General features: G+C 42.2%; 2 protein-coding genes across 2 annotated transcripts in view; one reads left to right on the top strand and one right to left on the bottom strand.

Moving 5' to 3' along the window:
* Positions 1-3,496, top strand: part of LOC111547273 (apolipoprotein(a)) — a 109,330-nt gene extending 105,834 nt beyond the window's left edge. The window contains exons 27-28 of the mRNA XM_031935526.1: positions 2,454-2,599; positions 3,227-3,496. Coding sequence (XP_031791386.1) covers positions 2,454-2,599; positions 3,227-3,388 — 308 coding nt within the window. The 3' untranslated portion in view covers positions 3,389-3,496. The remainder of the gene's footprint in view (positions 1-2,453; positions 2,600-3,226) is intronic.
* A 949-nt stretch (positions 3,497-4,445) lies between these two features.
* The window catches only part of SLC22A3 (solute carrier family 22 member 3), a 102,463-nt gene continuing 83,920 nt past the window's right edge, over positions 4,446-22,988 (bottom strand). The window contains exons 6-11 of the mRNA XM_023218979.2: positions 20,665-20,762; positions 20,331-20,545; positions 14,581-14,689; positions 13,709-13,821; positions 8,924-9,023; positions 4,446-5,873 (exon numbers count right to left, since the gene is read on the bottom strand). Of these exons, the coding sequence (XP_023074747.1) occupies positions 5,813-5,873; positions 8,924-9,023; positions 13,709-13,821; positions 14,581-14,689; positions 20,331-20,545; positions 20,665-20,762 (696 nt within the window). The 3' untranslated portion in view covers positions 4,446-5,812. The remainder of the gene's footprint in view (positions 5,874-8,923; positions 9,024-13,708; positions 13,822-14,580; positions 14,690-20,330; positions 20,546-20,664; positions 20,763-22,988) is intronic.

Below are 22,988 nucleotides of genomic sequence, written 5' to 3'. Positions count from 1 at the left end.
ACCATCACCATCACCATCACCATCACCACCATTCCACCACCATCACCGTTATCATTACCACCACCATCATCACCATTACCATCACCATTATCATTACCACTAAAACCATCATCACCACCACCATCATCACCATTATCACTACTACCACCATCACCATCACCATCACCACCATCATCATAAATAAACATCACATAACCGGCATGTAGCTGGGCATTGACCACAGAACCCACTTGCTGTTTCCTCTCTCCCACCCCCATCCACATGTTTCTAACCACCATCCTGCACTGGCTCCCTGTGTCCTCTGGTCTCACCCACATGTCCACTGAGAAAATGATTCTCAGAACACTAACTAGACCAGGAGGAGTCACACAATATAACTCAGGTCTGTTTATCCATTTTCTATATGTTGATGACATCAGATCAATGGGTGTTCTCAGCTTCTCAGAGGGAGGTCGAAATTCTCCCCTTCTCCCCTTCATGTTTCCAGACCTTCCTTGACTTGGATATTCCAAATGCAGAGTAGGTGTTGAGGCCAAGGGGCTCTTCCATGTCAGCCCCATCTGCAATGACTGGGCTGGTCCTGCGGCCCTCTCCCCAGGGCCCAGTCAGGGAGGGCTTCAATCCTTGTCACCCGTGGCCTCCCTGCCCTCAGAGGTGCCATCTCTATGTTGGCCACTGGATGGCAGCTCATACTCACAGACCGCATCAATTTCCTGGCAACTAGTGGTGGGTTTACCCCCTTAGCAGGATGTTTGCCTTGCTCTGAGAGCAGATCCAAAAGCAATGATATCTAACTTAATTTTCAACAAGATATTTTGAAAAGGGTGCTCCCTCACACGTCTACACAGTCCAGGCCATGCACCCCCTGCCCGGTGCTTGGTGGTCAGGAGGAGCTTCCTCCCTGCAGCTCCTTCCCGGCTAGGGCTGAGCTGGGCTCTGGAGCGAGGCTCTGGGAAGAGCCTCTTCCATGCTTCTCATGTAAACTCCAGATTCGGTGTCAGTTTTCTGAACCTGAGACAATGATCTAAATGCGTCCAAGGCTTTGAGGGGGGAAAGAGAGAGTGCCTCAGCTCTTGCCTGTGTCATGCTCGCAAAGCAAAAGATTTTGCAAAATTCTAATAAAGCTGGGCTTGCAAAATTGGAAAACTAGATTATTTGTGAGAGCACTGAGACATCCCTGGGCGTGTCCATCTGGAAAAACAGCATTCCCTCTGGCAATTTAGCAGATGTTCTGCAATTTGGCAAAGGAAATAAAGCAGTTTTTCACAAAAGAAAAACTACAACTAGGAGAATTGTCCCTGGTTTTATTTCTTCTCCCTAATTGTCAAGGAAGTGTAAATCAGAAAATGAATCAGGACAATTTCTACCTACTATGTTAGCTAATATTTTAAAAATTGAATACTCACAAGGGTGAGGCGTAGTAATTGTTTTCAGTAACATTTTATACCGTCACACCCTTTTAGAAAATAATTTGGGAGTGTTACTGCGAGATAGAAGTATGTCTATGTAATTATGGGAACTTAGACTTCAAATAATAAGAAATAAGGATGAACTTTATGAACAAACATGTGGAAGGTTGGAAGCAAGAGTGGGACCAATGTGCTTGGGGAGGAAGCATTAGGGCAGTGACTCCACAGACCCAGGCTCAAGCTGAACTACACAACCTCCTTATGCCTCAGTTTCCTCAACTGTAGAACAGGAATGATGAAAGTGCCTGTTTCATAGGACTGTTGTGAGGATGAAGTGACATACACCACATTAAGAGCTTGTGCCTGGAAAGGTTAATTCTTAGTAAATGATGGCTATTCTTTTTTGATTGCAATAAAATATACACAACATAAGAGTTACTATTTTAACTATTTTGGCGGGTACCACTGAGTGGCATTCAGTACATTCACAATGGTGTACAACCATTGCCATATTTTCAGAACGTTTTCCTCATCTCAAAACAAAACCTCATGCCCATTTAGCAGTCACTCCCCATTAAAATATTAGTTATGAAGATTGTAGCATTATTTTAAAAACTCATGATATAACATTGATTGAAAAAATCAGTATATAAAATTGTGCATTATGATGTCAGTAGTAAAGAAGCCTATAAAAAATCTGAAAAAATTATATAAAAAGAATAGCAATTGCATTTCTCAGACACTCTTTACATTGTAAAAATCATTTTTGTACTTTCAAAACAAAAGCAAAAAGTACACAAACAACAACCAACGCGAAAGCACCATGACAAAGCCCAGACAGTTAAATCCAGGTCTCAGGAACACAGAATCACATACGATGTTTACACTCTCCAGGGTCAGAGAGTCCAGGGGCACTGGGAGCTGCCTTGTGTTCCACAGCCTCACAGACAGACGGGAGGTCCAGCGCCGCTGCTCTGTTCTTCTGGATTCCTCCTAAACATGTTTTGGGTGCAGTAACCATTCCTTTCATCTTTTTAAACACAGGTACCTTTGGGGCCGGCCTTCTCAAGGAAGCCCAGGTTCATGTGATTGAGAATAAAGTGTGCAATCGCTATGAGTTTCTGAATGGAAGAGTCACATCCACCGAGCTCTGTGCTGGGCGTCTGGCCGGAGGCACTGACAGTTGCCAGGTAAGAAAAGATCAAGAGACCAAAGTTAGTCTTGTGCTCTCCCGTCTCGGTCTCAGCCCCTTAGACTTCAGTCCCAAAGTGACAAATTCTAGCAGGATTTGTCCACGTTAAACCCCAGTTTAAGTGTTACTCAGAAACTCCCTAGATCTGTCCCTGAATGTGTATTCAGATCATCTAAGGGGATGTCTTGGGGCTTGAGTTCCAGATCTGTAGCAAGGGAGTTTTAAGTGCCATAACTACCTCAGGCCACTCACCCTCCTGGGGTGTGCTGGTGGCCAGGGACTAAAGTGGTGACTTTCTGGTAGGGAAGGAGGTAGAGGGTACAGGACAGAGACCAACTGCACACACTTTACAGTGATGCCCAGGCTAGGCCAGTCTAAAGGGAACACCAACATAGGAAGGGATGTGTGCAGGATTCACAAGGGGTTTTTTACCCCCAGGAGAAACTAAGCAGTGTGGTTTCACTGAATAGACTTTGCTAAGTACTTAAGCACTGCAAATGCTCAAGTAATATGCTCATAAGTTCCTTTCCGATTTACCAGGAAAATATACATGTGGATAATAGACGAATGCCATAATAAAAGGCTGGCAGGCTAACCCTCACCTGAATTTTTCCCTACTGTTTAGAGTGACAGTGGAGGGCCTGTGGTTTGCTTCGACAAGGACAAATACATTTTACAAGGAATGACTTCTTGGGGTCCTGGCTGTGCACGCCGCAATAAGCCTGGTGTCTATGTTCGTGTTTCAAGCTTTATCACTTGGATTGAGGGAGTGATGAGAAATAATTAATTGGACAGGAGACAGAGTGAAGCATTGACTCACCTGGAGGCTGGAATGTGGGTAGGGATTTAGCATGCTGGAAATAACAGACAGTAATCAAATGAAGACACTGTCCCCAGCTACCAACTATGCCAAACCTCAGCATTTTTGGTATTATTGTGTATAAGCTTTTCCTGTCTGACTGCTGGGTTCTCCAATAAGGTGACATAGCTATGACATTTGTTAAAAGTAAACTCTGTACTTATTTTGATTTGAGTAAATTTTGGTTTTGGTCTTCAACATTTTCATGCTCTTTGTTTATCCCACAAATTTTAAATGGGCAGACTGAGGGGGTTTAGCTGCTTTTGATAAGGAACAGCTGCACAAGCTGAACTACACAACCTCCTTATGCTTCAGTTTCCTCAAGTTTCCTTGAGCAGGCCGCAAGGTCACAGAGGGGAGAGCTGAGAAGTCCTAGGAAGTTGTCCATGCATTTACCTCATCAGCTAAGGAGGGCTTGACACACATTTTTACTGTCTTTATTTCTAACACTAAGATGAATGTTTTCAAAGCTGCAACGCGTATGGGGAGTCATGTGAACTAGTTCTGTTATTGGGAATGAAGTCTGTCACTGACTGCTTGACTTGAGCCCCGGAGCACAGAGCAGAGAGCTGTGTACCATGGAGTGAATCGGGCCATGGACGTGTAACACAAGACCAGCTGAGAGTCTGAATGTTATTCTGGGGCACATGTGAGTCTAGGACTGGTGCCAATAGCATGTAAATGAACAACAAGCAAATATGGAAGGTAGACCACTTGTTCCCCATTGCTAATTGCCTGCCCGGTTTTGAAACAGTCTGTAGTACACACGGTCACAGGAGAATGACCTGTGGCAGTGACACATGTTTAGAAGGAAGAGAAAGGGAAAATGTCCATTCTTTACAATTTAAAATTTTTATTGTTACCAAACAAAAATATCCACTCAAAATACAATTCAACAATGCAACAGTCATCTTAAAGCAGAGAAATGCAGAGAAAAGCAGAACTGCAAGTGACTGTGAATAAAGGGTGAATATAGTCTCAAATCCTCAAAGAGCTGTGTTTATTTCATCAACAAATAGATTATTCGTATTCAATTCTGATGTGTTTTAAGGATTAAGATGCTCATTTTACAATTAGCGCACATGTGTATATTGTCACCTGTTTTCCTTACAGAAATGTTCTTCCTCATGGTTAATGTTTCCCTTTGGTACCAATTTTGCCTGTTCACATAAAGTATTTCATTTTAAAAACTCAGCATAAAATACAGATTGCATCTGAAAAGATATTGAATATAACATACAAAGCAGAACACACAAGTTCCACATTTCAAAAGCCTCGATAACAAAAAAGAAAGATCAAATCCCTTGTTAGTCTCTGTAAAGTCATTTATAAAGCTCCTGCTGATCCTGTTAAGCATGGATATAATTGACCTTTCTTTTAAATTAAAATGTAAGCTCTTCCCCAAGACAACTCAAAGTGCCAAGATTGAATGGGAACTGTCCATGTTTTCCACTTATGACCACGGGCACCATCGTAACTGAACTCACAAATATAAGAAAAATATCCCTTCACTTTTAAAATCCTAAGACCCAGAAATCAGAATCCATGGGATTTGTTTAGTGAAAAAGGGAATCTGTGGCTCTATGTGTCCACAAAAGGAGGGCCAGACATGTCCCAAATAATCTCAGAACCACAGCATCATTTTGTAAATAACAGAGGCAAGACCTCAGATTGTACAGCAGGTTGGTTCTTATTGCTGGAACAGGGTCTAAACCATGCCTGGAACCCCAGATGTTGCAGAGGAGGTGGACGAGAGAGACTCCTGACCTGTTCACATTGCAAAGGTATGCGGAAACCAAGGTGAGCAGAGAACATGAATGCTCATACTGTATGGCCTAGGTGCCTGTGATTCAGCTTTCTCATTAATAGGATTCCCAAATTGTCGTCCTCCATGCAGTCTTCAGAATGGTCAGTTAGGGGCTCAGTCCCTTGACTGATCAGATTTGATGAAAGCATTTCTGTACAACTTTCTCAAATCCTTGGTCGGCACATCCCACATTCTTGATGGAGCTGTCATGAGAATCAGGTGGGGGGCTTCTCTTGTCTCTCTTTAGCCTGATGGGTCAGAGACCACAGGGAACACAAGAAAACAACCCAGGAAGGCCTGTGCACCTGACAGGTTCTTTGTTAAACTGGCTACATATTATGTGTTCCCAGAAACTTCAACAGCATTACAAATCCTAACTCATCCAACACGATATAAAAATACTCTGGATAGTTTGAAGTCTTTATACAGTATTACAACAGCATGGCATGTTGTACTGAAACGCACACGTGCATCTCCGCAAGGCACAGTTTTGCAAGGAGGATCAGCTCCTGGATAGCTCCTTCCTTCTGTCTTTGTCAGGGGCCTCAAAGGTGAGAGCTGGAAACTGGGGTTTTCTTATTCCTGCCACATTTATAGGAATGTGGACTGAAAAAACAAAGGAGAAAGTCTTTAGGGAAGATTATGTAACTAGTTAGAAGAGGGTCTTCTGTTATTATTTAATAGTATAGCTGGTTTTGATCAAATACATTCATGCATAACTTCTCATAAAAACCCAACTCTAAGGTAACAACAATATCTGTCTCCAGGCTTGTTTTTTATCTGTGTTCAGACCTTAGATGGGGGTGTTACAGGAAGTCAGGGATCCCAAATGGAGGGATCAGCTGGAGCCGCAGCAGAGGAACATAAATTGTGAAGATTTCATTTTAATATGGACATTTATCAGTTCCCCAAATTAATACTTTTATAATTTCTTACACCTGTCCTACTTTAATCTCTTAATCCTGTTATCTTCATAAACTGAGGATGTGTGTCACCTCAGGACCACTATTGTGTTAACTGTACAAACTGATTGTAAAACATGTGTGTTTGAACAATATGAAATCAGTGCACCTTGAAAAAGAACAGAGTAACAGTGATTTTCAGGGAACAAGGGAAGACAACCATAAGGTCTGACTGCCTGCAGGATCGGGCAGAACAGAGCCATATTTTTCTTCTTGCAGACAGGCTATAAACAGATGTGCAAGTAGGGAAGATATCGCTAAATTCTTTTCCTAGCAAGGAATATTAATAATTAAGACCCTGGGAAAGGAATGCATTCCTAGGGGGAGGTCTATAAACAGTTGCTCTGGGACAGTCTGTCTTATGTGGTTGAGATAAGGAATGAAATATGCCCTGGTCTCCTGCAGTACCCTCAGGCTTACTAGGATTGGGAAACCCTGTCCTGGTAAATTTGAGGTCAGACCAGTTCCCTGCTCTTGAACCCTGTTTTATGTTGTTTAAGATGTTTATCAAGACAATACGTGCACCGCTGAACATAGACCCTTATCAGTAATTCTGCTTTTGCCCTTTGCCTTGTGGTCTTTGTTTTTGCCCTTTGCCTTGTGATCTTTGTTCTCCTTTTTGCCCTTTGAAGCATGTGATCTTGTGACCTACTCCCTGTTCTTGCACCCCCTCCCCTTTTGAAACCCTTAATAAAAACTTGCTGGCTTTAAGGCCCAGGTGGGCATCATGGTCCTACCAATATGTGATGTCACCCCCGGAGGCCCTGCTCTAAAATTCCTCTCTTTGTACTCTTTCTCTTTATTTCTCAGCCAGCTGACACTTATGGAAAATAGAAAGAACCCACATTGAAATATTGGGGGCTGGTTCCCCTGATACAGGGGTTTGTTAGCATTATAGCATTTAAGTTCTTCATGAACTTCCACTGAACTAACATGTGTTTGGAAATGAGCTGTTAACATGAACAAAAACCAGCAGAAATGATAAAATAATCCAGTGTGATTTTAAAAGGGAAATGATAACATTTTTAGTAATTTAGTAATTTAGCACTAAGTGATTTTTGTAGAGTAAATAATCATGGATCACAAGTAATGTGCTTAATTTGCAGCACTGTAAGCCATACTTCTACTAGATTTTTTTTCATGTGTACAGACTAGGTATAATTAATTAATGTACCCAACTTTTCATTATGAAAAATTATAAACAGAAAAAAATTAGAAAGAATCTGGGTACCTTAAATTTTAGCTGGTATAATCCTTCACGTTTATATGTTAGTTCCTTGTACACCATTTCGACAACCCCCCTCCACCCACATTCCCCAAGTCAAAAAAAAAAAAAAAAAAAAAACACCTCTCCTAGCTGTTTATTTTTAATGTGACTGAACGGTAGAAGAGTCTTGATTTCAAAGGACTCCCTTTTCTTCCATTTTTTCCTGATGAGTTTGCAAATCCGATCCCCGATTGGTTTGGGGATAAAGAATGAAAGCATCCCTGTCACTTTGTAAACAGATGCAGTCAATGGAATAGAATCAAAGGAAAGAAAGCTGTTCCTCAGTATTTTTTATATATTAAAAATATTTACAGTTCCATGTTCTTAATTCCCAGGTCATTATTAAGATTGCTTTTTAATTGTTAAATTAGATGTTTTATCATTTTTAAAAACTGCACAAGCAACACAAGACTACGTGTTCTAATTTTTAAAGAAAATCAAACAGTACAGAAGTCTCTGGCAAGAAAGTGATGGCCCTCCCTTCCCTACCCCTCTTCCCAGCACATTTGTGTCTGCAGAGGGCATATATTATTATTTTACATCTTTTACTATACATTCTCATATTCATATCTCTATCTTCTTAATGAAAAAATTTCAAACAATTAGAAAGAATTTGTGTAATGTGAATTTTTCTTGACATAATTCCTCATGTTAATGTATTATCTGGGTATTAGTTTTCCTTATACCCTATTTAAACACCCCCCTCCAAAACTCAGTCTCTCTCTTCTCTATCTTCCCACTAATGTCTATTACCTATATATCATCTATTATCTATTTATCTGTCAACCTATCCATCCAGACATTACCTATCATCTATCTATCATCTATTATTTATCCTTTATCTACTATCACTTATCTATCTACGATTGTCATCTATTATATCTATCTATCTATCATCCATCTACCTATTATCTATCATCTGTGTGTCATCTGTCTTCCTATCCAGCTACAGAGAGAAACTGCCTTTGGTTTTAGTTTTTTATAAATACTATAGTATGCTGTTCAGTGACATTTCACTTTGTAATCAGTCTTGAAAATCTGCCTATGCCAGTCCATCTACACAGATCTGACTCCTCACTCTGTAGAGTAAGCCACATTGTTAATCCCCTGCTGCATGTCCCAGCGATTTCCACTTTCACATATCAGCAGCTCCTGCCTTTAGATCACTTCTGAGTCTTAGCACCTTATATGGAAATGCTTCTCTCTTCACAACCACATTTTAAAAAATAATGTGTATTCTTATCTAGCTTTGGAGAGTTTTTCTACATTAACCTTTTGTATCTCCTTTGAATTTTTTGCTTACAATATGACATGAGGATTTATTCTTATTTTTTTCCCTGTGGATATTCAATTTTCTCAACATCATTCTTTCCCCAGTGGTTTGAAATGTTGCTTTTATTTAGGGTGCATTGAATTTTGGACAGTACCTGCCAAGTTTTTCTACATCATCCACTGTCTCTGGCAAGGCAATACCCTTGGTTTCGGGCAAAAGCATCACGAGGCCACCACAAATGGATGCCAGGATACCTGTGGAATAGGGGAAAAGTGTTAACGCCCCAGGAAGACATAGCTGGGCCCTCTCCCATGGGTCTGCTCACTCTGAAGCCACCATGTTGCTCACTGGAGTAGCTCTCAACCACAGCAACCTCTGCATCCCAGATCAACGCCCCAACTCTCCCTTATCACAGCTTCAAAGCTTCTCTCCCTTCCTCAAACCCTAAGTAGCACCACGGCCCCTGTACACCTGGCAGTCATGTGTTCACTCATACATCTCACAGTGATTGACTGAGTGCCTTCTGAGTGCCTTCTTAGGGTCCAACACCCAAGGGCTCCCCTCCTGCATTGCAGAGAAACAGAGCGCTGGAGGGGAGTCCCCTCTGCGCCCGCTCACTGACACTGTCACTAACCTGCTCCTCTCCCTCCGATTCCTCCTATCACCTTACAGTGGAAAACTTGTCCTGGTGTCTGCTCCGGGACCAGCCTTCTCCTAGGCCTGTCTCTTTGGGCTCCTCACTGTAGGGATCAACCCTTCCTCCAGTATCTTCAACCTGTTGGGAGAAGCTTTCAAACATATTCAGATCTTTCCTGTTTGACCAGCCTTCTCTCGATCTCGCCTCATCCTTCCATTATCATCCTTTCTTTTCCTGCTCTTTAGAGTCAAACTAAATAGGAACACTTTTACACTGTTGGTGGGACTGTAAACTAGTTCAACTATTGTGGAAAACAGTGTCACGATTCCTCAAGGATCTAGAACTAGAAATACCATTTGACCCAGCCATCCCATTATTTGGTATATACCCAAAGGATTATAAATCATGGTGCTATAAAGACACATGCACATGTATGTTTATTGCAGCACTATTCACAATAGCAAAGACTTGGAATCAAACCAAATGTCCATCAGTGACAGACTGGATTAAGAAAATGTGGCACATATACACCATGGAATACTATGCAGCCATAAAAAAGGATGAGTTTGTGTCCTTTGTAGGGACATGGATGCAGCTGGAAACCATCATTCTCAGCAAACTACCGCAAGAACAGAAAACCAAACACTGCATGTTCTCACTCATAGGTGGGAATTTAACAATGAGATCACTTGGACACAGGAAGGGGAACATCACACATCAGGGCCTATTGTGCGGAAGGGGGAGAGGGGAGGGATAGCATTAGGAAATATACCTAATGTAAATGACGAGTCAATGGGTGCAGCACACCAACTTGGCACAGGTATACGTATGTAACAAACCTGCACGTTGTGCACATGTACCCTAGAACTTAAAGTATATTAAAAAAAAGTAAGACTAGATAATGTCTAAAAGAATACCTCAAAAATGTAAAACAAATTTAAATAATAATAAATGGTAGAATTAAAAAACTAGCCACCCTCCCCTATTTTCTCTACTTCTTTGTATCCTAGTGGTGTGCTGGTAAATGCCTAACAACCTTCTTTGGGCAATCAAGCCCTGATTGGCAGCATCTGCTAATGTGCATGGTGTAAATGCTCCCACTGTGGGCCCTTCGGGCTGCTGACACAACATCCCTGACTGTGCCACTGTGAAGAGATGCAGGCGGCCCATCAGTGGTGCTTCCACCATAAAGATGCAGCAGACACAATCTAAGGAGCACAAGTAATACTGAAGATGTAGTAGATGAATTAGGAACTGATGAATGTTGGGCATTTATTGCCTCTGTTTCTCATATATTTCATATTCTTTACTTTTTGATGATATCCGTGCTTGACGACTGACAAAATTCTTGAAAATGTAGCTGATATGGTTTGAATCTGTGTCTCCACCCAAATCTCATCTCGAATTGTAAACTCCACCATATTGAGGGAGGAACCTGATGGGAGGTGACTGGATCATGGGGGAGGTTCCTCCATGCTGTTCTTGTGATAGTGAGTGAGTTCCCATGAGATCTGATGGATTTATAAGTGATAATTTTCCTTGCTCTTCTCTCACCTGCTGCGATGTAGGACGTGCCTGCTTCCCCTTCCACCATGATTGTAAGTTTCCTGAGGCCTCCCCGGCCATGTGAAACTGTGAGCCAATTAAACCTCTCTTCTTTATAAATTACCCAGTCTTGGGCAGCTATTTCTAGCAGTGGCAAATAAACTAATATGGTAGCAGTTGGCCCTGGTGAGTGGGAGGTGCCAGCACCAACACTGCACCATGCTCCAGGTCCTGCCTCTGCCTGCCCTCCCCTGGACTCAGCCTATATCCTCCCTGGCTCTGCTCTAGTCAGATTCCTTCTGCCTCTCACTGGCCACCAGATCCGTGTGTGCTACTTTCAGTCCTTAGGGTGGACCTGGTCTCATGCCCTCCTGCCTCGGGCTTCTCACCTGGTTTCCACTTCCTTGGCCACCTCCTCTCCTTCTGCCTAGGTCTGTCACTTTGCCATCCCTCAGGTCTCTGTACTAGGCCTCTGCTTTCCTCGTGCTCTGTCCTGATTTTCTGGGGGGGCCTGGGCCACTCCCTCAGCTTCAACCAGTCTCTACTGCCAGGTGGCTTCCAGCTCTTCATCCTGAGGCCATACTTCCCTCCTGAGCTCAGCAGTGTTGAGCCTGCTGGTTTCTGTTTCCACTTGAACTCTTCCAGGTGCCTCAAACTGTGCACAGCTGACACAGAGCCCCATCACCCTGCAGACCCCCAACCTTGCTGCTGCAGTGCCTGTGCCACCTGTGTCTCCCCAGGCACCTGGGCCTCCCAGCTCACCATGCCCTCTCCCTGTGTCCATCAGTGGTCCCATCTTGCCCAGCTGGCTTCTAAGATACTTACTCAATCTGTCCACCCTCTCCATTCCCATTGCCACCCCCTTATTAGAAGCCACTGTGATCTCCTGATGATGACGTCCTTGAATTGTCACCCCCAACATCATCCCTCCAACTCACTTGCATATCTGCCATCAGAGGGATGATGCTGGGGGTCCTTCCAACCCATTTGCATATCTGTTTCTACAATGCAAGGCCAGCTCTGTCCACCTCAGGGTGAAACTGTCCAGTCACTTCCCACTGCTGTATGTATAAAGAGCAAAGCCTTGGCATGTCCTTGAGGCGCTTCCAGATCCAGTCCCTGCCCTGCCCTGGCGCTGCCTTTCTTAAGGTCCAGCTCACACCTGCAATCCATCCTCTAGCACCAGGTGCTTAAGGATGTGGTGTCCTCTTGCTCTGAACTTTCCACTGCCTGGAGCACAGCCAGCCCCTCTCAGCCTAGACATTGCTTCCTTCCTCCCTGACCTGCTCCCCTACACTCAGGGGCCAAGGGTCCCTGTGACATATTCTCATAGGAGCTTCTGCTTTCGGGGTCTCGGCAGTTATCACATTCTGTTGTCACTGAGTTTTTAGAAATACGGCTGTCTCCCTAGCAGTCTCAGGCCCTGCCTGCCTGCCACTGGGCTATGGGCTGCAGTCCTGAAGGTCATGTGTCATGTCTCCTGGACTACTCTGCCTTTGCTGGACAGTGGCACTTTCTGCTTTTTCATGCTGACCACAGAATTAACACTCAGCTTGATGACTAACTCCCATACAATAATTTGAGGTGATCCTGTATTGAGGTCACTGGTGTCAAGTGGTAGAAGCTGACTCTCTGTCCCTCACACTGTCAAAGGACTTTTGCGTGAATCAGAAGGTCTGTCTGCATGGACTCAGTATTTTCATTCAAATTTCAACTGCTGAACAATAAATGAAAAACATTCTCTACCGGAAGTAAGGAAGTGGAGGTAGAGACAGGGTTGAGGGAGAAAGGGGCCAACCCATATCCTTTACTGCAGAGGAGGGCACAGGGGAAGTGTGTGAAACCCAGGCAGGACAGTTGGAGCAGCCCTGGAGAAGTGGGACACTGAATTCCCCAGGGTCTCTCCTAGACTGTGATTCTGTCCTTTCACAAGTCCTATGGAAGCTGGAGGTAGGAGGAACGGTGCACTCGAGGGATCTAGAGGAGGTGATGGAATGTGTGCCCAAGATTCCATGTCCCCTGCTCCCTCTGGGTGGATTTTTAGCATCAAAGCCAATGAAGATATGATATCAATAGACAGAGAATACCAGAAATACAATTAGTCATTAGGCTTATTTTTGTTATTTTTTATTATTTACTTATTTTAGAGATAGGTTCTCAATCTGTTGCCCAGGCTGGAGTGCAATGGTGTGACCATAGCTCACTGCAGCCTTGATCCTACTGCCTCAGCATCCTGAGAAGCTGGGACTACAGGCACCCATGGATCACCACGCCTAGCTAATTTTTACATTTGTGTCAAGACAGTCTTGCTATGTTGCCCATGCTGGTCTTGAACTCCTAAGCCCAAGCAATCCTCCCACTTTGGTCTTACAGGCGTGAGCCACTGCACCTGGCCCTCATTTTTAAACATATTGAATATTTAATTTAGTCCCCTGAAAAGTACTGGTTATGTTCTCTAATATCATAAGAGTGTCATAGCATTTAACTCAGAACCCAAAGAATGCTAATTGAACATTATTTATCAGCACCCTTTAATATAAAGTAAATTAAAACCATTCATTATAACTGAATTGGCTCCTCAAAACTGAAATAGTTATTATAATAAGATGAAATTAATATCATAACTATCAATGAAATAGTTATTATAGTAAGATAAATGACTATTGTTATCATTCTCAAACCTAATAATTATTATAGTTTTCTTTTAATACAAGGAATGTAGATGAAAGCTCTTAAGAATAGCAAATGAGTTCTTACCAAAGATGATCAGAGGTAGTTCTAGCCACACGGCTGCTAGCCGAAAGAGGAGAAACGGGGCTATGATTCCCCCAAAATCACACAGACCTGAACAGAGCGAAACTCCGAAATTTCTGTTGAATGAAAAGTAATTTTAAATGAAAACTATTTCAACAAATGACTTCAAGATGACATATTCAGACATATTAAAAAACCAAAGGAAGTGTGACAATACTTTGCATTTTCTAACTTTGAAAACGACTACTCTCGTGAACTCTAAGCAAAACATTTCCATTCTGCACATTTCTCAGTGAGGCTAGTGAGGAAGTCTCCAGCGTGGGTGGAGGGTGTTATCCATCGGCAACTCACTGCACTGCCTGCTCTGGGTCACTTTGTGCCACTTTGGTTTCCTCATATGAGGGCAAAGTGTGCCCACGGAATGCTTCCCCAGCAGAGGAAGTCGATTTACACTAATCCGCACATGCTGTTTCCTTTCGTCCTTCATAACCAGCTGCTCACCACTGTACCAATGCATGTAATGCAGTCAAAGAGAGGCCATAGTCTTGTGGCAGGTGACGCTGATAGATGAAGATTTCACCCACGGTCTAAGCAAGGGCACCTAGAGGTCTTCTGGTTCCAAGTCAAGTGCCTTTCCTTGAAACCGTAACAGTGTGTGAAGATATTAATATGAGAAATACTTCTATCACAAAATGCAGCAGGCAGCAATGCAGAAAGCAGTGATAACTCAAAGCATATCTTCTTTACTGGCTGGATTCAGCCCAGGCTAATATATCACTGAGCTAAGGAAACTATTTCATAGTTTTTAACTAAATCAACTTAAAACACTGGTCTACAGAGTTACTTAGGAGAAACCACAATGTTTGTAGAATTACCGTAATGTTGTTGGGTACAATTCTGAATTTACCAAATAAACAATTTCAAAGGCCATGGTTATCCCTAGTCTTCCCAGTGTAGCCACTGTGGTCCTCAACAATGGTATTCCTGCAAACACAGAAAGTTTGGAAGGGAGGAGTTAGGGGTCTGATTTCATTAACATTTTACAGAACAACCAAAGGTATTTGCTTTGTGGCCTCCAGTCTGAAGTCTTTGCCAATTTTAAGCACAAATAATAGAACCTTCTACTAATGTAACCAAATTGCAACAACAATGAAACTAGATGATAGCTAATATTTTAGAGCACTAGATGCCTTTCAGAGCAGGTTGGATTATGGGAAATACAATTCAAGAGCCGTTTGTGGAGCATGAGCAGCCACTACATTGGAACACTGTTCCGGGCAATGACCTCCTAGAGGGCTGGATGGAGCACACTGGCCTTTTGTCCAGGAGGTAGTTTCCAGTCATGCCTTTGAGCCACCACGTTCCCACTGCTGGTGCCCAGCTGTCCTTTCTGTGCTTACCTTGTGGTGATGACACAAGGAATAGCCGCTCCCAGCACACCAGGGGAGCCCCTCACATGAGCTGACCTTGGTTTCTAGAGTAGAGCATGTTTGAGGACCAGGATCTTTGGAAGGGGACATCTATTCTGCGTGTTACCACTAAGGCAAATGTCACTCATTGTCTTCCTCATCCCCCATTGTACTACTTCCCTCAAGAAACCATCCAGAAGGAGCCACATTCATCAATGCTAATTGGTTCATCCATTTTAAAATGAACTGTTTTAGGACTGCTTTGGTTGTATGAAGAAATTTTCCTTTCCTCCCTAGAAACTAGTGGGAAATGCCAAACATTCTCTATTGAATATTTTCTTTCTTTTATGTTTTAAGGGCAGAGAAGTTAACCATTTTTACTCTAAAAAGTCACTGCTCCGGCTTTCCTAGAAGTTGTGCAATTGATGTCTTCCCATCCTAGGAGATATGGTACTAAGGACATATGCTCTGCATGAACAAGACCATATCCACTCTCCAAAGCAAAACGAAGCATGTCCAGTGTTCATGCACCTTTCATTTTCCCTTTATGCCCACACGTATGTTCATTTAGCACTAAATCATCCTCCTGTTTTCCAGGGGAATTATTGAACCTTCCTGAATATATAATTTTTAGTAGAAAGAGAGGCATGAATGAGGAGGATGAAAGAAGAGAATCAAGCTCAGTAGACTTCTGTGTGTTCTCTCTAGAGAATAGCCAGGTCAAAAAAAAAAAAAAAAAAGCTAAAATTCATTAAATAAAACAATTGTCCAGGAGGGCAAGCATAAGGAAAAGATGACTCAAGAATCCAAACCATTTCTGGGAGTCTGGAGTTTGCATATTTTGACTGCGAACTGGCCGAGGACATCCTGGTACACTTCATGTTTTTCCCACATGAGAACCCTTGTAGCTGTCACGTTAACTGTTATATCAGGCAGTGAGGAGGCCAGGGTTGTGCTGATGTGGTAGGCCACTGTCTGCTCTGGAGCAGAAGGTTTGTCAACATGTGTTGTTGTTTAGGCTTTGCTTCTTTATGAAGGCCAAGAAAAGGAGGGTGGAGACTAGGAAATGCATTCCACTCCATCTTTCAATGAGCATGTGGTACTGGGAGGGGAAAGTGGGAACAAAGCCTCAGATTCCTTGGGTGCCAGCCCAATGGGACCATCTCCTGCCACTCCCAGACTGCAGAGAAGGCTGCCTGCTACCTAGGAAACAGCTTCACTATCCAGGCTGGGTTCTTCCATTGTAGGTTTCTTTTCATTGAATCAAGATTGCTCTAAAATTGAGTCCCACTGACAAATTCAAGGGCAATTTGGGTTTATAACTGAGGCAAGGTCTGTTTCATGGAAAAATCCAAACAAAAACCAAGAGACCAAATTAAAACACACACACACACAAACACACACACACACACACACACACACACTCCTACCATGATAAACATATGTGGTTAACTCAGATAAATAGCCAGTCAATTCAGTAAAACATTCAGAAAACACCAAATTGCCCCACTTGTGGAGATGTGGTCTATCCTGCACGTTGACCTTAATCTGAAAGACTCCCAACTCTTTTCCAAGCAGTAGAGTCCAGTACCAAACTATACTGGAACAGAGATTTTGTTGAAATATGTAACCAAAGAGAAGTTGCTACGGCATTGCATGGTTCATTAACTAAAAAATAAAAAGAAAACTATTAGGAAGTATGAATAAATATATATGCACACAAAAATTCTTGATTCCAGTAATAAGCTAAATTCATTTTGAGGTGGCCATAGACATCTTTTGGCAGCAATGACAAAAACCACAGGGCAATTTAAAAATGAGTACTGAAACTAAAATTGTCTTCCACAGAGTTATATGAGAACAAAGGAAATGTTTTCTTCTGAAAGTGGATTTGGTCAAGCTACTAGAGATTATTGGGAATAATACCTCAATTACTGAAGAAAGGATGAAGAACTTAAACAAAACTTTATATGTACTCCGAATGGATAATCTACTCTGAGTTCTGAAATAAAGTTTAGTGAGAAATTCTAGTAGAAATGTCTAAATTAAGATACATGAACTCACTTTTCACTTAAAGAAAAATAAAAGTGGAAGACAAGTTTCCCAGTTCAAGAAGACGACTTACCTGAACTGCTAGGTTTGTGGCCATCCTAAATAAACTCAAATTAAAGATGGCAGACAGATATGGATAAAGAAAGGTCTCTTTTTTCCAGACATTAATGAGCATTCAGAAATTTGGGCTAGAAGCAGTGAGTCTGAAATGAGAATACAGCCAGAAATACTATTTCTTCTTCCAGATTTCCATTCTTTAGACCATGAAAAGTTGGGTCGAATGGACGGAAAGCTGATTAAAGTGTTTGCTGTGAGACAATTTTAGAGCTGGTTTCTCCAAAAGCTCATCTGTATTCTCCCCAGGGGCTGGCGACCGACTGCTGACGTCAGGAATGATTGAGCAGAAAAGCCTTTCTCGTGCTAAGTACCCAGTTGCTGGAATCAAGTCCAATGGGTCTTTAGATTGGAAGGACTCAAGGGAGGATCCTCTGTTAATATTTGGAACTCAGTTTAGGGATTTGAAATTTATTCTTGCCAGTCAGTCATGACTGACATAGGACTATAAAAGCAGCCAAGTCTGCAGAAGGCAAAAATAAAATGTGTCTAGAATAAGAGCAATTCGTTTTCAGTCTTGCTGAGAACAATTCTAAAGCTTCGATCAGGAAATTATATCTATAAAATAAAACTGATTAGACAAGGGAGAACAGTCTATTCTTGGTGCTATATTTTCCAGTATATGAAAGTATTCTCTACAAAATAGTTTTATGACTATCTGACTAGTTACTTCTGTCTTGATTTGGACACACAGCCTTGAATGCTTTCTGGGGTCATTCTGAATGCAACAGACATGAAAGTCATACCAATCAATCTAGGACCACAGAAGACATGAAAGTCATACCAATCAATCTAGGACCACAGAAATCTTCTAGAGTAAAGTGTATATAGATCATGAAATGAGACACACTTAAGTCATGCATCTTTCTCTCTGCATTTCTAATTTCATATACAATGAATATTTCATTCATTCCTAGTCCACATACGATGAGAACAGAAGACTTCATCTCAGGGAGCTACAGTTTTATGTTACATCCAAAGTACCAAAGTAAAATAGAAGAGCAACGTCTCCAATGTTTGTGATTTTTCATTCTTCTTAAATTAAACAATTTTGAGGGCAGGAATTGTGTCTATTTTGTTGACCTCTCCATCCCCCTCCTAGTTCAGTGGCTGGCAATGAGTCGATAGTGAATAGACATGTATTAAGAGGTAGCTATTGTACAGATCCTCCATCTCTTAGAATATGTTAACTCCTTGTAGCGGATTGAATAGTGTCTCCCAAAATTCATGTCTACCTGGAAGCTCAAGGCTATCACATTTGGAAATAAGGTCTTTGCAGATGTCATTAGTCAAGGTGACACAAGCAGAGAAGAGAATGTCCTGTGAATACGGAGGGAGAGAGGAGTGATGCCAAGGAGCTTCAAGGATTGCCAGAGAGAGGCACGAAGAGACCCTCCCTCAGAACCTCTGGACATAAGCACCGCTGGATGCCTTGATTCTAGACTCCCAGCCTCCACACCCAAGAGCATAAATGTCTGTTGTTTCAGGCCGCTGAATTTGTGGTACTTACTACAGCAGCCCTGGGAAGCGAATGCACTCAGGGAAAACAAGAGAGATGTAAATAGGTAGTTGCTGTTTATCATCAAACATTCCAACATGGCAGGGGACTTGCACGTTGTGTGTATGTGTATGTGTGTGTGTGTGTGTGTGTGTGTGTGTATGTGTGTTCCGAATATTGGCATTCCCATAATTTTATTCAAATCGGGTCTACCTGGTGTTTTAATAATTCATAAACCTTCATTTAATTAATAAACTCATCTGTAAATATTTGACTATTCTGACTCGCACTATATTATCTGTTTCTTGGCTGGTCCTCAGAGGATTCTCAAAGAAAGACAGCCTTTCTTGTGCAGACACAAAAGATGCCTGGAGAATCCAGCTTTCTCTGTAATCCCCACTTTGCCCCTCCTGGAAGAGGGAAATGATGAACTTGCTCTACTTCACACATTCTCCGGCATGTGAAGCCCTCCTCTTCCCAGTCCCTGGTGTGCTCTAGGGTAAGGATCTTCTGGGTGCTGCTCACCACCCATCAGGAGTCACGGCACCCTCTGCTTCCTTCTGGCCTGCACCCCATCTACCAGGACAGAGCCCTGTGAAATTTAACTCTGCAACATCTCTGAAATGAAATGACCCTCTCCTATCTAGGTCTGACTGCCCCAATTGTAACTCCTGCTCTCAGCATCTTCCCTTGCTCATAGCCATCTCTAAACTGCTGCAGTTATGCCAAGCTCACTCCTCCTCTGCAAGCTCACAGGACCACGTGCAGGGCCATCATGCTGGTGACAGATCATCTCTCAGGCTCGTTACCTGGATTCCAGTTACAGCAATGAACCCTCAGTTCCTGAATGCACAAAGGTGTTTCATACTTCTGGAAACTCTTCTCTAGTTTGGAAACATCCGTCCTCTCTCCCCCTGATATCTGGCACATTTGAGTCTTCACACGTTTAGTTCCCACTGCTGGGAAACTTTTCTTGAATCCCCTTCTGGATTGATCACTCCTCCCCAATCTATTTTTTATATTTCTAAATCTTGTAAATAATTTAATTAGTTTCTAAATCTTGCAAATAATTCATGACAATAAGAATCGTGACAATATTAAAGTATCTGTATCCCTTAATAGATTGTGAACCATTCGAAGTCAAGAACTGCTTTCTTCTTCTAGTGTAACCTCAGTGTTTAGCATGGTGCCAGCAACATGGCAGAGGCTTGGGATATAAGTTAAACAACATCAGAGATATCGCAAAAGTAAGTCACATAAAGATGATTAACAGAAACCACATTACTATCAGCTAGATCGGGCACAATATCTGTTTCATTCATAAATGATCCTAACAATTGAGAAAAGAGAATCATCTACAGAACCAATCTCTTATCTTCAAAGTTTTTACACTGATTAAGCAAAAAATGGAGGGACATCATGAAAGCTTGCCTGATGCCAAGACTGTGATTCGATTGCACATTTCCTAAGAACAAGTGGCTCCCTATACTTGATTGTGGATTTAGGTGTTTTCAAGTCCTTTGGCTGCCAAGCAGATGTGGGGTAAGATTACCTTCTGGTAAGAATGCAGTGACAAGGCATGCCACCCCCGCCACTATATTGCTTGCCGCAAAGGGGAGGCGTCGTCCAAGGCGCTCAATGGTTAGTAAGATCAAGAGAGCTCCTGGCAGTTCCACCACTCCCGAGATGAAAAAGTCTATATAGAGGTTGCCTCCTATAATTCCCAGGCGCATGACAAGTCCTTGATACACCACTGCGCTTGTGAACCTGTAGCAACATTGAAAGACACCAGAGAACAAGTAAGAGATAACTTCCAGCTGATTTGAAGGAAGGGATGTGTTGTAAATTTAAGGCAAGCTTCTGAATCCATCACAAGTCAAACTTACCAAGCAAACATAAGAATAAGTGTGCATTTCCTCATTTGGGGAGTTCTCACCAGATCTAAAAAGGATGGATTACTAACTTCCTCATCTGTAACAGTGATCTATATAAGAAAAGCAGATTTCAGTAGCAATAGACAGCAAAAACAATAACAACAACAACAAAAACAAACAAACAAAAAAAACCACCTCCATAGCATAGACTTGTCATTAACCAGAATCAAATGATCTTACTGAAGTGACTAGGGGCTTTCATAACATGTTAAAACCTGAGAATTAAAACACTTCTGCTCTGGCACTTAGAACACATCAAACTCACAAAGATAGGATTGCTGCACTGAGAATCTGTTCTTAGGATGATTTCAGCACTTTATGTTACACTGGTCTGTGTGTTCTAAAGTAAAATACACATGCACATTTATTAAATTGGGGGAAATGAGAGTCAGGGTGGGTGAAGCAAGTGGGATCCAACCAATTTAGGGTTTCTTTATAAACTAAACCCTCAAATCTGACTTTCACACGCAAAATAGAGCAATGTTAAGTTTGAGAGTAAGCACCAAATGTATTATTTTGCTTTTGTCCCTTTATTGTAATCTAGTATCTTTTTGATCCAGAAAAATTCAGCTCATCTCTATCTGGCCATTCAAGAAGTTGGTCTTTTCAATTCAATTCAGCAAATACTGCTATTGGCCAACCACATACAAGACACTGAAAAAAATCGAAGCTGGAGAGGACACCCCCTGATCCCCACACCCTGCCTCCAGTCTAACATGCGGAAGCATCAGAGCACGATCCCCTGCAGTGACCACAGCTCCAGTTTCCTGCGCTTATCAGTCTCTTACCTCTGCATGGAGGGCTCTTTGACCTCCTCAGTCCTGATTTTACCTCCCCTGGGAGGCCTTTCCTAGCCTCAGATAGAACCAAATTCTGCCTCTACTCCCTGGACCTCTATCCTAGAACCTGCACAACAGCATTCCCCTGCGGGTCTGGAGCTCTTGGAAGGCAGGGAGTGCATTGCTACACCAAGCAAAGTGCCTGGTGTTCAATAACTGTTTGTGTAACGACTGAGTGCTGAAGCAAGAAGTTAAGTGTCCTGGTTATATCTGCTCCTTGGTGTTGTCCTCGGTTTCTCTGCTCCTGTTAAACAGAAATGCTGGCTACTAACGACAAGGTCCCTGTGGTCTATTTGTACAACACCAGATTTGGCCCAGATTGAATGAAAATCTAGGCAAATTTTCTCCAAAGCTTTGAGCCAAAGTATCTCTACCAGTAATCACATGAATTTGACTTAGAGCATATGCACACCGATAGTACCTTGTCCATCACAGATTCTAAACAGTAAATTCAATAGATCAACCAAAGCTTGATATCTTATGCCTATCTTTGCTCCAAGGAAAGACACACACACACAAGTAGACTGCAAAATGAATGCCTTTGGTCACTTTCTTTTCCAAAGTCTTCACAATCCTGTATTTCTTTTATATCAAGACACGTTGATTTTCTATGTTTTAACATCTCTTAATTGGAAGGTATCCTACAACTGAGCTGATAAGAAAGCAATGTGTCCCAGTTTAAACAACATGGTTTCCCTTACTTAGTGGTACATAAAACGACTATGTGTCTTAAAATCAATAGTGTCTAGAGTCAACAAAACAATAGTTGCCATGACAATCACCGTGGAAGACTGCTGATTGATTCCACCATCCATTCTTCCCTTCCCACTTTTGAGAACACAGAGAATTTTAGTTGGGCGTATGGTAGCCTAGCGAGAGTCATTTTTTCTATCCTCTTTTTCAACTGTGAGTGGCACTGTGATAAGACCTCAGCAATGAGGTGGTTGTGGGGGTCATGTTCTAGGTCTCAGCATTTTAAAAGGTAATAACTTGCTGGAAGAAGATGCTGGTGAGCTTCAACCATACAACCTGTGTAGGCGATGGTGGAGATGCAAGACAAATGGAACTCAGGCCCTGGAGGGCCTCATGGAGTAGAGCTGCCTCGCTAGAACTGGGCTGCTCACCTCTGGGTGGGTGTGCTAGAGATAAAAACACTTTTCCCTTTTTCATCACTGTATTTTCGGGGACTTTGTTTCATTAGCAAGTTGACCTGGATCTTAACTAATATAATGTCTATTAAGATGACCCCTGAGCTAACCTTCTAAATTTGAAGACCCCAGTGAGGGATTTTTCTGTGTCTACCTTAACCTTTGCTGCTCAAAAAACAAGACAGGAATATCAAAAGTGAAAGATAAGAACTCAATATATTACAAAAAGAATTATTGTATAGTTTGTTGCCAAAATGTTTTCTACAATTCATTTCTTTGTGTTAATACA

The sequence above is a fragment of the Piliocolobus tephrosceles genome, chromosome 5 (genome assembly GCF_002776525.5).
Source record: "Piliocolobus tephrosceles isolate RC106 chromosome 5, ASM277652v3, whole genome shotgun sequence".
NCBI lineage: Eukaryota > Metazoa > Chordata > Mammalia > Primates > Cercopithecidae > Piliocolobus > Piliocolobus tephrosceles.
This window is presented reverse-complemented; position numbering and strand designations above follow the sequence as displayed.